The sequence below is a fragment of the Garra rufa genome, chromosome 23 (assembly GCF_049309525.1).
Source record: "Garra rufa chromosome 23, GarRuf1.0, whole genome shotgun sequence".
Lineage (NCBI taxonomy): Eukaryota > Metazoa > Chordata > Actinopteri > Cypriniformes > Cyprinidae > Garra > Garra rufa.
The window spans coordinates 35,982,405-35,999,251 of NC_133383.1; the positions used below are offsets into that span (position 1 = coordinate 35,982,405).

The 16,847-nt window shown below is 39.7% G+C and overlaps 1 protein-coding gene across 1 annotated transcript in view; it reads right to left on the reverse strand.

The window, feature by feature from the left end:
• The window catches only part of csgalnact1a (chondroitin sulfate N-acetylgalactosaminyltransferase 1a), a 71,520-nt gene that overhangs the window by 50,425 nt on the left and 4,248 nt on the right, over window positions 1–16,847 (reverse strand). The window contains exon 2 of the mRNA XM_073829997.1: window positions 551–1,992. Within this exon, the coding sequence (XP_073686098.1) occupies window positions 551–1,328 (778 nt within the window). The 5' untranslated portion in view covers window positions 1,329–1,992. The remainder of the gene's footprint in view (window positions 1–550; window positions 1,993–16,847) is intronic.

The window sequence follows — 16,847 nt, forward strand, 5'->3', positions numbered from 1 at the left end:
TTCAGTCTGCATGTAGTAAAGAAATAAAACGCGTCTCCACCATTCATACATACAGAAGCAAACGGAACATGAAGGATTCATATTAAAACGGTCTTTTTAGTCCGCGATCCAGTCCGTGTTTTCTTGGAGGAGACATTGTAATCACGCGACCATGAAGAGACAGAAATGCCATGCCTTCGTGTAAATAAGATAAATAACATAAGGCTATTTAGTATGTTTAATAAAAGAACTATGTATAGACCTGTTCTATAGGAAAGATAACCTTAAATGACTTCTATTTGTGATGTGGCGCTATATCGAAAATAAAATGAACTTGACGTTCAAGGGGGGCGGGGGTGCCGTTGGGGGGATAGATAAAATCGCAGCCTTGTGCGGTTTAGAAATCGCATGTGCTTAAATCGCGATTTTTTTGCGATTGCGATTAATTGCACAGCCCTACCTATAAGTAGCTTCTGCATGGTCTTATCTCACAGTAGGTACTGTAGGAGCACAGATTTTTAGCAAAATAGCGGATGCAGATACTGGATAACTGCGCAATTGCTACTCTTACCTTCTATAAAGTCTGATGGTGTGTAGACTTTGCTGGCTTTCACTTTGTCTCCGCCTTGATTTGGCGCATTGAGGGAATGTAGCGCACTCTCCACCACTTCCCCCAGCTCATCCCTGCGGTCCTTCCTCACCGGCTTTTCCTCAGGGTGACGGGTCAAACCCATTTCCAGCTGGTAGACTCGTTGCAAGGTAAAGCTCTCAAACGGCACAACAGCATACTCGCTCGGAAGTCTTACCCCAGAGTGTACCTCTGCGCGGCTCACCTGGCTGCGTAGGAACTCCTGCAGGTCACTATGACTGCGTTCATCAGCCACATCACCCACCGTTCCCTTCCCAGCTGTTTTCTCTACAGAGTCCTGCATGCCCTTAAGTTGTTCGCTCCGCTCCTGGAGAGCTTCTTTGAGTTGAGCGATTTGTTTTTTCAAGCTGGTGATATGCTGCCGGTGCTGTTCTTCTCGCTCTTGAAGAAGGGCTTGGAACCCTTCTGGTCCGGCAGGGCCAATGGGGGCACCTCCAACCCCACCTGGCCTGCTTGGAACTCCTGGCATAGCCATCCCTCCAACCCTGGGTAGGGGTTGCCCAGCCATGGGCTCATCAGCACGGGGGCTGCAAGTGATGACATAAAGAAGGGAAAGACAACAGCAAACCACCACTAACAGGACGCCCACGCGTGAGAGCCAGGCCAGCAGACTCCTGCGCAGCATCACAACTGACAACCTCAACAACAAGGCGGGTAGGATGACATAGTTCAATAAAGTTGGGGCATCTCTGCGCACCATCAAAAGCAAGACGAAAAGATCAGCCAACGGCCAGAACCACTTGTTGAAGTCACTTGGGTATGTCTATGATTAAAAAGAAGAACTGTTTGTGTTTTGTCTGTCGACTAAAGTCTCATATTTCCCAGGTGTAGACTACAAAGCGAGTTTTGTTCAAAACTTTACTGTCGATTCCCATTTCACCCGCTCTTAAAACTTCAGCCTGGCTCTTCATGCACATACTTTGTCATGGGTCAAGTTACGGCCACTTCCTCTTCTTCAAGGTCCTTTTAGTTCTCTGTCCAGACAAATGAACCATTGGACCAGTTCAGTAGCGACATGCGCATATCTCCATCTGGTGAAAATTGCTCATTCTTCTTGGAGGTAGCGTGACAGACCCTTGAGAGAATGTCTGGAATGGATCCTCCATTCTACAGCGCTCCCAAAGACCCAAAAGAGAAAACCATTCATTGAAGGTTTAGCCATTAGACGTCCATGCCTGTGGTCCATAAAAACTAGTTTGGAGGTTGGACATTTGCCATCCGTTTCTTTTAACCTCATACAACGGCCCGGTGTTGTTGAAAAAACCAAGATGTTGAGTTTTCAGGCGGTCTGTATGACTTCCTATATCTATTCAGAGTCCTCTGCATGTTTCATCATGTGTTGCTTCTGATCTTCACAGGTCTTTCTAAAAAAAGGAAGAGAAAAGAGATTAAACTGATTGTGTTCTGTAGAACCAGATATGTTAATCACCCAGACTTCAAAGTCCATCAACACCGATAGCTTGCCATTATCACACCATTAAAAAGACAAAATAGAGCTGTTACATGATGATGAGGTGAGGGCATTGGGTTTAATTTGATCTATCTAGTTTGCAAACACACTGTGTTTATTTAAAATTGACCTAAAGCTCTCAATTCAGGACCTACGCAGCCAAGCAAAACATTTTGGGACGGCTCCAGCGCAAGGGAACAGTGCTGTCACTGATGTGTGAAAATAAGAGATGTGTGTTAAAAGCAGTCTTATGGGAACACGCCTGACAACTCAACCCTGGGAATGAACAGCAGCGCTGTAAGTTTGAGCAAACACACACAAGAGGCTGAGTATTCATGGGCGCACACACATGAGAACACGCACATATGCACGTCGTCGCAAACATGTGTATCTGTGACCAAGGGAAAATACAGGAATACTGTGTTAGCAAGCTGGAAAGCTGTGGTGGTAAAAGATACAGCCTGAAAAAATAAGAGAGCGTAAAGAGATGTAGGATTCCCTGGATATGTGTGAGTGCCTGTGTGTGTGTGTGTGTGTGTGTGTGTGTGTGTGTGTGTGTGTGTGTGTGTGTGTGTGTGTGTGTGTGTGTGTGTGTGTGTGTGTGTGTGTGTGTGTGTGCGTGTGCTGACTCACCACACAATTAGCTCTTTATAGGTTAGTGGGAGGCTTGATTTAATGAAAGGATTAGCTATGTTAGTGGTGAATACTGGACTGTATCAAGGAGAGTTGGCCACAGACCAGCACTGAGGAGGGGGATGTCTATTTATCTGAGACTGGCACTTAAATATGGACTCCATCCATCAGTTTCATCCAACCACTCATTCATTCATTCATCCAATAACTCACGCATTCATTCACATACTCATTTATTATTTGATTTACTCACTCACTCACTCACTTACTAAATTAGTAATTCGTTAGTTTTCAGTTTGAAGGACACTACGAGCAACATAGGGATTATGGAACTTCGATACATCACTTTACAGGAAGCGGAGAGGGAAATTTACTCTCAAGTTATTGCGTTGTTGCTTCCAGCACTGCAAGAAGTCTGACTAAAATAAACCCAGTGAAAAGGAGTTAAGACATTTTTATTGAGCTTAATTAGTCACAGGTGTGGGTTGTACGTGACTGTTTGTGGGTATAAAATGTAAGAGATACATCAGTTACTATAGGCAACTATATAAAATCAATATAAAAAGACACATCTAACTCAAAGTACATTTATTTTCATATCACAGCATTTATCATCTCGTTTAGGGCTTTCACGTTTTCACGTGTATAATTAATAGCCTGCATAAAAACACAGTTTTAATCTTTAATTCTTTCAGTGATTAAATTAAATCTCTATTTTGTTTATTTTCACTCACTGATTCATTCAAATCAATTACTTATTTGATCATTTCACTCAATTATTTAATCAATTCATTTCATTGATTCATTTAATCAATTACTGATTCGTTCATTCTTTCACTCACAGACTGATTCATTTAATCAATTACTGATTCGTTCATTCTTTCACTCACAGACTGATTCATTTAATCAATTACTGATTCGTTCATTCTTTCACTCACAGACTGATTCATTTCATCAATTACTGATTTGTTCATTCTTTCACTCACAGACTGATTCATTTCATCAATTACTGATTTGTTCATTCTTTCACTCACAGACTGATTCATTTAATCAATTACTGATTTGTTCATTCTTTCACTCACATACTGATTCATTTAATCAATTACTGATTTGTTCATTCTTTCACTCACAGACTGATTCATTTAATCAATTACTGATTCGTTCATTCATTTACTCACAGACTGATTCATTTAATCAATTACTGATTCGTTCATTCATTTACTCACAGACTGATTCATTTAATCAATTACTGATTTGTTCATTCTTTCACTCACAGACTGATTCATTTAATCAATTACTGATTTGTTCATTCTTTCACTCACAGACTGATTCATTTAATCAATTACTGATTTGTCCATTCTTTCACTCACAGACTGATTCATTTAATCAATTACTGATTTGTTCATTCTTTCACTCACTGACTGATTCATTTAATCAATTACTGATTCGTTCATTCATTCACTCACAGACTGATTCATTTAATCAATTACTGATTCGTTCATTCATTTACTCACAGACTGATTCATTTAATCAATTACTGATTTGTTCATTCTTTCACTCACAGACTGATTCATTTAATCAATTACTGATTTGTTTATTCTTTCACTCACAGACTGATTCATTTAATCAATTACTGATTTGTTTATTCTTTCACTCACAGACTGATTCATTTAACCAATTACTGATTTGTTCATTCTTTCACTCACAGACTGATTCATTTAATCAATTACTGATTTGTTCATTCTTTCACTCACAAACTGATTCATTTAATCAATTACTGATTTGTTCATTCTTTCACTCACAGACTGATTCATTTAATCAATTACTGATTCGTTCATTCATTTACTCACAGACTGATTCATTTAATCAATTACTGATTCGTTCATTCATTTACTCACAGACTGATTCATTTAATCAATTACTGATTTGTTCATTCTTTCACTCACAGACTGATTCATTTAATCAATTACTGATTTGTTCATTCTTTCACTCACAGACTGATTCATTTAATCAATTACTGATTTGTTCATTCTTTCACTCACAGACTGATTCATTTAATCAATTACTGGTTTGTTCATTCTTTCACTCACAGACTGATTCATTTAATCAATTACTGATTCGTTCATTCTTTCACTCACAAACGGATTAATTTAATCAATTACTGATTTGTTCATTCTTTCGCTCACCTATTCATTCAATAACTAAGCCTACTTATTCGTTCATTCGTTCATTCACTGACTGTTTCATTCAATCAACTACTAATTTGTTCATTCTTTCTCCCAATGACTGATGCATTTAAGAAATTAGTATTTAGTTCATTTTTTCACTTACTGACTGATTAAAAAAAACTATTATTCATTTATTCTTTCACTCACTCACTCACTCACTGATTCATTCAATCACTTACTGATTTGTTCATGCTTTCACTCACTGACTGACTGATTCATTCAGTCCATTACTGATTCATTCATTCTTTCACTCTCTGATTCATTCATTTAATCAACTACTTATTCATTCTCTTGCACACTGACTGATTCATTCAATCAACAACTTATTTGTTATTTTTTTCACATTTATTGAGTAATTTCCTTTTTAATTAATTCACTCAGTGACTTGCTTATTCATTTATTCATTCATTCACTCACTTATTCATTCATTCACTTATTTATTCATTCATTCATTTTACATTAGGATTCATTTCCTCTTATACCAACCTACTAGATATTGTATATGACAACAAAGAGCTGTCTGTTACTGCATAACAAGAGTAGATGACATTCAGCGACTGAATCTCTCTCAAGGTGGTGATACAAGATGACTAATCTTTTCATTTCTTCACAGAGCTCGAAAATGACTGAGGGAAAAGACGCCTCACACCATGTTATGGTATTCCAGCTCACTCGTACAGCCGCCAGGATGAGCACAGCACGAGTCTGCCAGCAATTCATTCTCCCTGCTGTGCCCATGCCATACAACACCAGTGCCAAGACCACGAACCAAACACACGGCTGAACGACACTGAGGAAAGTTACGAGGAGCCTGACAACCTTAAACAAATTAGTAAGAGAGACTTCAATTTTCACGTCTGAAACAGCGTGTCGTTGTTTAGCTATGATTAGCCTTCCTGTTAAGGGCTGTTTTTTAGATGTTGGCCTATTCTGTGTTTATGTCAGTAAAAGTTTATCATCGCAAATGGAAAATCCAGCTGTTTTGGAATATGCTGTCTGGTTACTAACTGGTCTAAGTCGGTCATCAGTTTACAGACCAGCCACCACGCTCCAAAAACCAGCCTGAAGTGCAACCAGCCTAAGCTGGATTTCCTACCAGAGGTGAATTAGACTACAAGAACTCTATTACATACACAACATTTTGCAACAAAGCTGTTAATGCCTTAATGAAACTTCAGCATCAGGTCACCATTTTCTTACAACTTCCTGACAACTTCCTCAAAGATCTTAATCAGAGTAAAAGCTCTTGCGTGTGCACAAGCAATGGCCGGTTTGCAAACTAAGTGCATACATTAGTTCAATTACTTTCACAAGTCCTGATCTGCAGAGTCAGCTGCAGTTATACTATCTGGCTGTGGTGCACAGTCAGGAAATGGTGTGTGTTTTTTTTTTTCTCCTTTTGCCATTTTCATTTTCGGAGGCTTTTGCTGACCCTTGTGCCTGGCTGCAGAAACAGTCTCACACCCAGTGTTTTTCAACTGCCTACTTTAAAAATGCATCAGACTTTAACACAAAGACACTTTGCTTTGTGAATGCTTTTTTATTCACACACACACACACACACACATATATATGATCAACATGTTCCTGAAGTATAATTATTTGAATTAATAAAATAAATAGTCAGTGTGACACAACTGTCCAAAAACCCCCTTTTTATGGGAAAAAAGAAGAACTGGCCAAGGCAAGTCTGCTCTCGGAGGGTTCATGAACGCTGAACAACCACTGACGCCTTTAGGCTCACATCTCTGAAAACAGTGTGGAAAAAAATATTTGATCCCTGCTGATTTTGTATGTTTGCCCACTGACAAAGAAATTATCAGTCTATCATTTTAATGGTAGGTTTATTTAAACAGTGAGAGACAAAATAACAACAGAAAAACGCATTTCAAAAAAGTAATAAATTGATTTGCAGTTTAATGAGTGAAATAAGCATTGACCCCTTTGCAAAACATGACTTAGTACTTAGTGGCAAAACCCTTTTTGGCAATCACAGAGGTCACACGTTTCTTGTTGTTGGCCACCAGGTTTGCACACATTTTGAGGATGGATTTTGTCCCACTCCTCTTTGCAGATCCTCCTCAAGTCATCAAGGTTTCGAAGCTGATGTTTGGCAAATCGAACCTTCAGCTCCCTCCACAGATTTTCTATGGGATTAAGGTCTGGAGACAGGCTAGGCCACTCCAGGACCTATGTTGCCTTGACCTTGAGTTTTGGGTCATTGTCATGCTGGAATACCCATCCAAGACCCATTTTCATTGGCCTAGCTGAGGGAAGGAGGTTCTCACCTAAGATTTGACAATACATGGCACCATTCATCATCCCTTTGATGCGGGGCAGTTGTCCTGTCCCCCCAAAGCATAATGTTTCCACCTCCATGTTTGACAGTGGGGATGGTGTTCTTGGAGGTCAGAGGCAGCATTCCTCTTCCACCAAACACGGAAAGTCAGGTTGATGCCAAAAGAGCTCGATTTTGGTCTCATCTGACCACAACACCCAGTTCTCCTCTGAATCATTCAGATGTTCATTGGCAAACTTCAGATGGGCCTGTACATGTGATTTCTTGAGTGGGGGACCTTGGCGGGCGCTGCAGGATTTCAGTCCTTCCTTAGTGTGTTACCAATTGTTTTCTTGGTAACTATGATCCCAGCTGCCTTGAAATCATTGACAAGATTCTCCCTTCTCAGGAAGGATCACTGAAACTCCACAAGGTAAGATCTTGCATAGAGGGAGATTGACAATTATTTTGTGTTTCTTCCATTTGCGAATATTTGCACCAATTGCTTAGAGATGGTCTTGTAGCTCATTCCAGCCTTGTGTAGGTTTACAATCTGGTTTCTGACATCCTTGGACAGCTCTTTGGTCTTGGTCATGGTGGAGAGTTTGGAATCTGATTGATTGCTTCTGTGAACAGGTGTCTTTTATACAGGTAACAAACTAAAATTAGAAGCATTCCCTTTAAGAGAGTGCTCCTAATCTCAGTTTGTTACCTGTATAAAAGACACCTGGGAGCCAGAAATCTTGCTGATTGTAAGGGGATCAAATACTTATTTCAGTCATTAAAATGCAAATAAATTTACAACTTATTTTAAATGCACTTTTCTGGATTTTTTTTTTTTGTGTGTGTGTTATTCTGTCTCTCGCTGTTCAAATAAACCTATAAAATGATAGACTGATAATTTCGTCAGAAGGCAAATGTACAAAATCAGCAGGGGATCAAATGTTGTTTTCCCTCACTGTATGTCGAAGCAAATTTTCAAATAGACACTCTTAAACTCTTAAAACTACATTCTGTAAAACAAAAAAAAACATATTATTTATAAATTATACTGGATTTTGGCCATGATACTCGCTGTGAGAAATACCGCAAGCAGAGTGATACAAACAATGAAATATTTTGAGTTCTGTTATCACTAGAATATCGCACTCCTCCCAACCAATCAGATTTGACATACATTCATTTAGATTTCTAATACACATAGTACATTTGTAAGAACTTCACATTTTTTTTTAAGTAGTTTCTGCCTTTTTTGCTGAAATTGAGCATTAACTGCAATGTCTGCACTACTTTTCTGGCATGATGGTATGAAAATAGAATACTGTCAGACAAAAAGATGGAAGATGAAAGACAGAGAAGGAAATAAAGAAAACCCTCAACAGCCCTTCTCTCAGTTGCTGTTCACCGCTGCAACTTCTCTCTTAATCAAACCACTTCCTGTGTCCACAGGGCATGGGTGCCTGACATGGGCTTCCTGTGGGTCTCTCATTAAATTAGATAGCCCCAGCTGCATGTCCACATCCCTGTGCAAGCACAGCTCCCATCATCAAAGACAAGTCTGATGCAAAAAAAAAAAAAAAACAGGGAACATAAAAGAGCTTCACATATTTCTTCAAAAATGAATGATCTAAAATTCTGATCCACCACTTTCCTTTAAACTGTCAATGCTTATATAAATAATAGATGCTTGGGATTGTGTAACCAGCAATACTGCAGAACCACAACGACTGGTGTAAAATAATTTATTGCAAGTCTATTCTACACACGTCGCCTGTGTTTTTTTCATGCTTCGTCTATCTGCTGTCCTCTTTTTCACCAATAAAAGAAATCATCAGCATTCGCTGGAGGCTTGCAGAGAGACGTCTTTGAAGAAGAACTGTCTGAACCGGCTAATTTAACAAGTTGGGATATCCAGATCGAGAAAAAGAGAGTCCGCAAGCCAAGTCAAGTCCTGCTGTTTCACTGTTGCATTAGAGGAACGACTCCAGAGAAAGCAATTCCAGGTGTTGCTCATGTTCGGTTCACGCAAAACACAGAGGGGGATGAGTGGCTGAGGGAATGGAAGGAGAACAACGTGGAGAAAAAGGGAGTGTGGGAGAGTTAGAGAGAGTAACAGTGCAGAAGAAAGAGAGAAAGGCCTCTTTGATGTCCTTCTGGGCCTCAGGTGATTCTCATTCCCCTTAATTAAGTTGGATCTCCTCATGTGCGACCCAGATCTTACCTACCACATGGCCTGCCTTTAAATCAACAGGAAACTGTCTTCACAACCCATTTTACCACTGTTTGTGACACATTTCAGAGTGAAACAGGATGGTTAATGAAAAAAAGTAGTGTGGGATGTGATTATATCATTTGGTCAATATAGATTCAATTGTGCTTCATTGATTCAATTAGACAATATAGCTTGTTCCAATAGCTGAGATAGCAAAATAGACAAAACTGTCATTGTATGTGCATTTTTATAATTACACCACCAGTCAAAAGTTTTTGAACAGCAAGATAGATCGAAGCTGTGAAATTTAGCTTTGATCGCAATAATAAATTACATTTTAAAACATTAAAATAGAAAGCAGTTATTTTAAATAGTACAAATATTTCAGAATGTTATTGTTTTGCTGTACTTCGGATCAAATCAATGCCGGCTTGGTGAGCAGAAGAGACTTTTTTAAAAAGCATTAGTAATCTTGGTGTTCAAAAACTTTTGACTTGTAGTGTATATTGTGTTGTTAGCTTAGCAACATGCTAATTCTAAACTTCACAAGTCAAATCTTAGCATATAAGGCATTTTGTTGTAATTCTTCAAATTAAAACAGACTGTTTTACCCAGTATTTTTGTGTGTTATGCTTTTTATAGTTATTGGGAGTATCTCATTATTAGCATAGCAACATGCTAACTCCAAATTATGTCTGAACTGAATCATTCCACCTTCTAACATACCACTTTTTCTGTTTTTACAGAAAAACAAAAAAGTCTCATCTTTTTTTGTCCACATGGCTGACCTTTTCACATTGTGCTAATGTAATATATGCTAAAAACGATTAAAACGTGTCATAGAAGTACTAATTAAACATCACTGTTTCACTCAATGATTATGGCCTAAAAGCTATTTCGTCTACATATTTTTGGTTGCCAAAATGCCTGTGCATCACTTTTGAAAACACTTACTAGTCATTTGTGACCCTGGACCACAAAACCAGTCATAAGGGTCAATTTTTTTTAAATTAAGATTTATAAATTATCTGAAAACTGAATTTCCATTGATGTGTTTTATTAGGATTGGACAATATTTGGGTAAGATACAACTATTTGAAAAATCTAATATCTGGGGGTAAAAAAAATCTAAATATTGAGAAAATCGCCTTTAAAGTTGTCCAAATGAAGTTCTTAGCAATGCATATCACTAATCAAAAATTACATTTTGATATATTTATGATAGGAAATTTACTAAATATCTTCATGGGACATGATCTTTACTTAATATCTTAATGATTTTTGACATAAAAGAAAAACATGCTCCTTAAGACTGGTTTTGTGGTCCAGGGTCACATTTAAAACAAAATACAGATAAAATAGTTACCAAATAAACCAAGGATCTAATTAATATGTTGACTATTTTATCCAACATTTCTGTTTTATGCTTTTTTATACTTTTTAGAATAGCCTGTTGTTAGCTTTGCAACATGATAATTCAAAACTCTACTGAAATCAATTGTCAAATGCGAAAGAGTTGTTGCTTGTGAATAGCATTTCAAACGCTCAATTAGGAGGTTTAAAGAAATAGTTGACGCAAAAATTAAAATTACCCCATAATTTACTCACCCTCAAGCCGTCCCAGGTGTGTATGACTTTCTTCTTTCAAACAAATACAATCGGATTTAGATTAAAAAGATATCCTGGCTCTTCCAACCTTTATAATGGCAGTGAATGGGTGTTGAGAATTTTAAGCCTGAGAAAGTACATCCATCCATTATAAAAATGTATTCCACATGGCTTTGGGGGAGGGGGGGGGGTTAATTTGAAATATTTTCTTACACAAATGCTTCGATTTACTTCAGATAATATAACTCCAATTGTATTCGTCTGAAAGAAGAAAGTCATATACACTTAGGATGGCTTGAGGCTGAGTAAATCATGAAAGTAATTTCACTAAGGATACTGTCTTAAAATGTGGCTATGTATGCAATAGACAGAAAGGAAATGCAGGCCCTATTTGACAGGTAGCTGGAGGAAAGGAGTTGATGATGTCAGTGGAAAATTCATTTCAGAGCATGAGCGAGTTTTAAGTTCATGAAGACAAACATTGTTCTTTTCATTAGAATAGCAAGCACCAGTGAATCATTCACAATAAGACTAGGAATTTGAGTTAGAGATATAAACTTTGATTTAATTTGGACTCAAACACAGCCCTGTCCTTAAACACGCCCCTTTCATACTCCTTCTGTAACCAACACACAACGATTCACATCTCAAATTATGTCAGCACTTTAAAAACACACCACCAAAATATCTGCACCTCCTTCAATTTAAGGTTTCCGAGACCCAGCTCCAGCTGCCTCTTAATTCAAGCCACTTCATATTTACTCTGTCAACCTCAGCTAGAAAAAAAAAAAAGACGAACAATACGCCCTAAAAACACTTATGGAGGAGGAAAATTAAAGGACACTTGTATCATTCCATGCAGTCTTAGAAGGACAACGTTATGGATCTGTTCTTCCCAAACAAGCCAGCATATAAAGGCTTGTGATATACATAACAACAGATTTAATTTGCTTTACGGAAGAATGAATTGTAAAAATATGTACTTAAATGTCTAGAATAACTGCTGACAGATTATGGTTTACCATGTAGCAAGTAGCCACACACTATGTTTACCACATTTGAGCCACAATTGGAGAGTACTTGTTCATAAAAAAATGTTCTCAACCCTGAAATTTTTATAAAAAAACAAACAAATATGCTCTTGAACAGAGCTGCGGGAACAGCACATCATGCCCATTTGCCCAACAAAGTGGTCCTTGATTCAGCCAGAGAACAGATCCAGCAATGGCTCAATCCATAATCTAGGATTATTTGTTTATTATACTTTATTTGGATATTTTTTGTCCATATACACTCTTAAAAATAAAGGTGCTTCACGATGCCATAGAAGAACCTTTTTGTCTAAATGTTTCCATAAAGAACCTTTACCATCTGAAGAACCGTTCTGTTTCACAAAAGGTTCTTTGTGGTGAAAGAAGGTTCTTCAGATTTTAAAAAGGTGAAAAGAGGTGGTTCTTTAAAGAACCTTTGACTGAATGGTTCTTTGTGGAACCAAACATGGTTCTTCTATGGCATCGCTTAAAGAACCTTTTGAAGCACCTTTATTTTTAGAAGTGCAGTGGAAGTCAAACAGGCTCCAAAGTTGCGCATGTTCTTCAAAATATCTTATTTTAGAAGAAAGTAAGTCACAGTCATACATAAATAATTACATTTTTGGGTGAACAGTATTTTTAAATGTAACCACCATCTGAACTGTTTATTGTTTAACATTGTTAAAACAAAAGGCTTTCTTTCTCATTATTTGTCTATGAATCCAAGCTAAAAATATTATTTACGACTAACGCAGTGTGACGCGTCAGCCTGATTTTTAATTTTCTCCTGTGTATAAAAGCTTTGTGGCATGCCTCAATTGACCAAATGCTTCTTTCAGCCCAAAACAGCAGGACGGCTCATTGCCATAGAGATCACATAGTTGAGGACACCTAGTCACCATAGCAATCTCCTCAACAGGATTGGAGGGCTGTATTGACAGCTTTTTAACATCAGATGGACACCGGATTCATCTTCTGGAAGCAAGAGACAAACTTACAATTGCTTCTGAGGCTCAAATTGAACATGAAGAGCAGGAGAATAACACGAGTTACAGATAAAAATGAATTCTATTTTTTGAGCATTCGAGACCATGTTGCATAAAATACCTTAAAGGGATAGTTCAGCACAAAATTAAATTTATTCATCATCATTTATTCACTCGCATGTTGTTCCAAAATGGATATATCTAATAAAATCGAAACTTTAATATGGCAGCGTATATATTTATTCACGTGCAACTTAATTGACAGCGTATATATTTGTGACCCTGGACCACCAAACCAGTCTTAAGTAGCAGGGGTATATTTGTAGCAATAGCCAAAAATACATTGTATGGGTCAAAATTATAGATTTTTCTTTTATGCCAAAAATCATTGGGATATTAAATGAAGATCATGTTCCATGAAGATATTTTGTACATTTCCTGCCATAAATATATCAAAACCTAAATTTTGATTAGTAATATGCATTGTTAAGAACTTCACTTGGACAACTTTAAAGGCGATTTTCTTAATATTTGGAAAAATTCCAAATATTTGAATATTCCAAATAAAATCCCCCCCCCTCCCCCCCCCAGATTTTCAAATAGTTGTATCTCTGCCAAATATTGTCCTATCCTAACCAACCATACATCAATGGAAAGCTTGAAAAGCAGGTAAGTCTCAATTTCAGTTACCCTTATGACTGGTTTTGTGGTCCAGGGTCACATTTATTAACTGACAAAATGAACTTTTTGTCATAATTTATTCACCCTCATGTCATTCCAAATTTGACTTTTTGTGGTACAAAACAGAAGGTATTTTGAACAATGTTTTAGCCCAATTTAGATCTGCATGATATGCATGATAAAATCAATTTTGCGATATGCCGGCACTTATATTTATTTATTGCCAGCTTGTCAAAAAAAAATATATAGTTTTCCGTTTGAAAATTTAAAGAAATTTTAGTGTAAAATAATTTTTTATTATATATATTTTTTATTTTACAATATTATTACAAGATATTTATTTTATTATTCTTTATTTTATAATATCACAATTATAATCAATAATTCATGACAATTATAGACATATTGCAGTGGTCAAAAGTGGTGAGAATGTGGCATAGAAAAAGTCAAATGGAAAGACTTTTTTTTTTTTTTTTACCCCGGTTACTGAATGGAAGCCTGTTTCCACCACTAAATAAAAAATAAAACAGGTTACGGCAACATTTTGTCTTACAATTCTGATTTTTCAACTTAGAAGTACGTGATACAAACATACAATTCTGAATTTGTTTCTTAGAGATATTGTGAGGTATAAACTCACAAGTGCGAGTTATAAAGTCAGGATTGCAAGATATAAACTCACAATTCTGACTTTTTTCAGAATTGCATGATATAAACTCACAACCGCGAGAAATAAATATAAAGATTAATAAATATAAATATATTTTTGAGGGGAAATTGTTCTCAGAACTACAAGTTTATATCTCACAATTACGTAAGAATTGCAAGTAAGAAATCAGAATTGCAAGATATATGCAATTCTGAGAAAAAAAAAGTTTGAGTTTATATCTCAGAATATTCTCAGAATTGTGTTTGTCTCGAATTCAAAAGTTTATATCTAAAGTCAGAATTGCAAGATGTAAACTGTCACAAGGAGTCAGACTGAGACGTGCGGATCCATTTGCAGCATTTATTGAGATGTGTCAACAGGCAAGAGTAAACACCAGAAAACAGGAACAACGTAGGTAATCCGGGAAACAGTTCAATACTCAAGCAATGGTCGCAATGGCAGGCAGCAGAAATCAATAACGGGGTACACAGTCCAGAGTCATACACGGGAAATCCAACACAGAAAGAAACGCTTAGAATTACGACCATAGGAACAATAAGACCTCGCAAGGAAGTGTGTGTGTCTGTGGCTTAAATGCATGTGGGTAAATGTGAAACAGGTGTGTGCAGCAATCAGTTCAGTGGGAAACAAGGAGCAGCTGTGTGCAGTGATTGGTGCAGTGGCTTATGGGGATTGCAGTCCAGAATGTGTGTGCAAGAGTTCATGATGAGAAGACAGACCAGATACATGACAGAGCCCCTCCCCAAGGAGCGGCTTCCAGACGCTCTAACCACATAATACAACCTGGAGGGTGGTGGAGCGGAGGCGGAACAGGGGGAGGGATGGAGGGCCAGGTCCATGTAGGGGTACTGGAACCCCGAACTGAGGCGGAGCCGACGGAGAGAGAAGCCATGATGGAGGAAGGGTTGGCTCCTGCATGGGGCCGACCGACGGAGGTGGAGCCGGTGGAGCCCGAGGCGGAACCGGAGAGTCGATGGTCCTGGGCGACACAGAGGATCCGGAGGGCCAAGGCAGAACCCAAGGCTCTGGCGACCCCGGCGGAGATGGAGGTCCGGAGGTACACAGCGGAGCCGGAGTGACAGAGGATCGAGGCTGTGCCCACGAGAGGGAGGAGTTCCACAGAGCCGGCAGGACGGAGTGACGAGGCGCAGCCGGAGGAGTAGAGTCCAGAGGCGAAGGTGGGGCGACGACTGACCGGGGCGGAGCCGGAGAGACGATGGAGCCCGGAGGAGCTGGTGGGCCGACGGCCGACAACGGAGACGAGGGAGCACAGAGCCGGGGTGGAGCCGCAGGGTCGGAGGGCCGAGGTGGAGTCCAGGACTCTGAGACTGGAGGTGATGGTGAGGGGTCCTTCAGTCTGGACACCGATGGAGACTGGCAGTCCCACGGCAAGTCCTCTGCACCGAAGGTGGGATGTGGGTGAGCAGAGGGACTGTCAGGAGACAGAGGTGGCGGAACTGGAGCAGCAGGGAGGGTGGGTGGGAACAGTCCATGCATGAGCTCCGTGACCAGAACCGGGCAGACAGGAATCTCAGGACGACTGGATGGAACCAGCGGAGTCTCTGGAAGGCTGGGCGGAACCAGCGGAAGCTCTGGAAGGCCGGGCGGAACCAGCGGAGGCTCTGGAAGGCTGGGCGGAACCAGCGGAGGCTCTGGAAGGCTGGGCTGAACCAGCGGAGTCTCTGGAAGGCTGGGCTGAACCAGCGGAGTCTCTGGAAGGCTGGGCTGAACCAGCGGAGTCTCTGGAAGGCTGGGCTGAACCAGCGGAGTCTCTGGAAGGCTGGGCGGAACCAGCGGAGTCTCTGGAAGGCTGGGCTGAACCAGCGGAGTCTCTGGAAGACTGGGCTGAACCAGCGGAGATTCAGGAGGGCTGGGCGTCTCCAGTGGCGGAGACTCTGATTTGACAGTAGCCATCTTGCTTGCAGACTCTGGCGTGGCAGCCATCTTGCTTGCAGACTCTGGCGTGGCAGCCATCTTGCTTGCAGACTCTGGCGTGGCAGCCATCTTGCTTGCAGACTCTGGCGTGGCAGCCATCTTGCTTGCAGACTCTGGAGGGGCAGCCATTTTGCGAACAGGCTCTGGACTAGCAGACATCTTAGGCTGTGGCTCTGAGCTGGAACTTACTGTGGGAAGATGGTCCTCCTCCACAATTCCCACAGTAAAAGGAGAGCCACACAACGAAAGAGCAAGATCCATATAAGATTGCAACGTCCAGCCCGGTTCAAACATTGGCATGAGGGAAGCCAATGGCTCTAAGAGTCCTCCACGGAAGAAAATCATCAGGCAGTGATCATCCATCGTAGACCGATTAGCCAATTCAATGAAGGCCATAGCATAATCCTCAATAGTCCGCTCCCCTGCTTGAGAAGCATGATCTGCACCGTTGGATTCATGCTGGAACCGGATAATTCCACAATAGCTGCTGGATCCTTGTAATGGCGA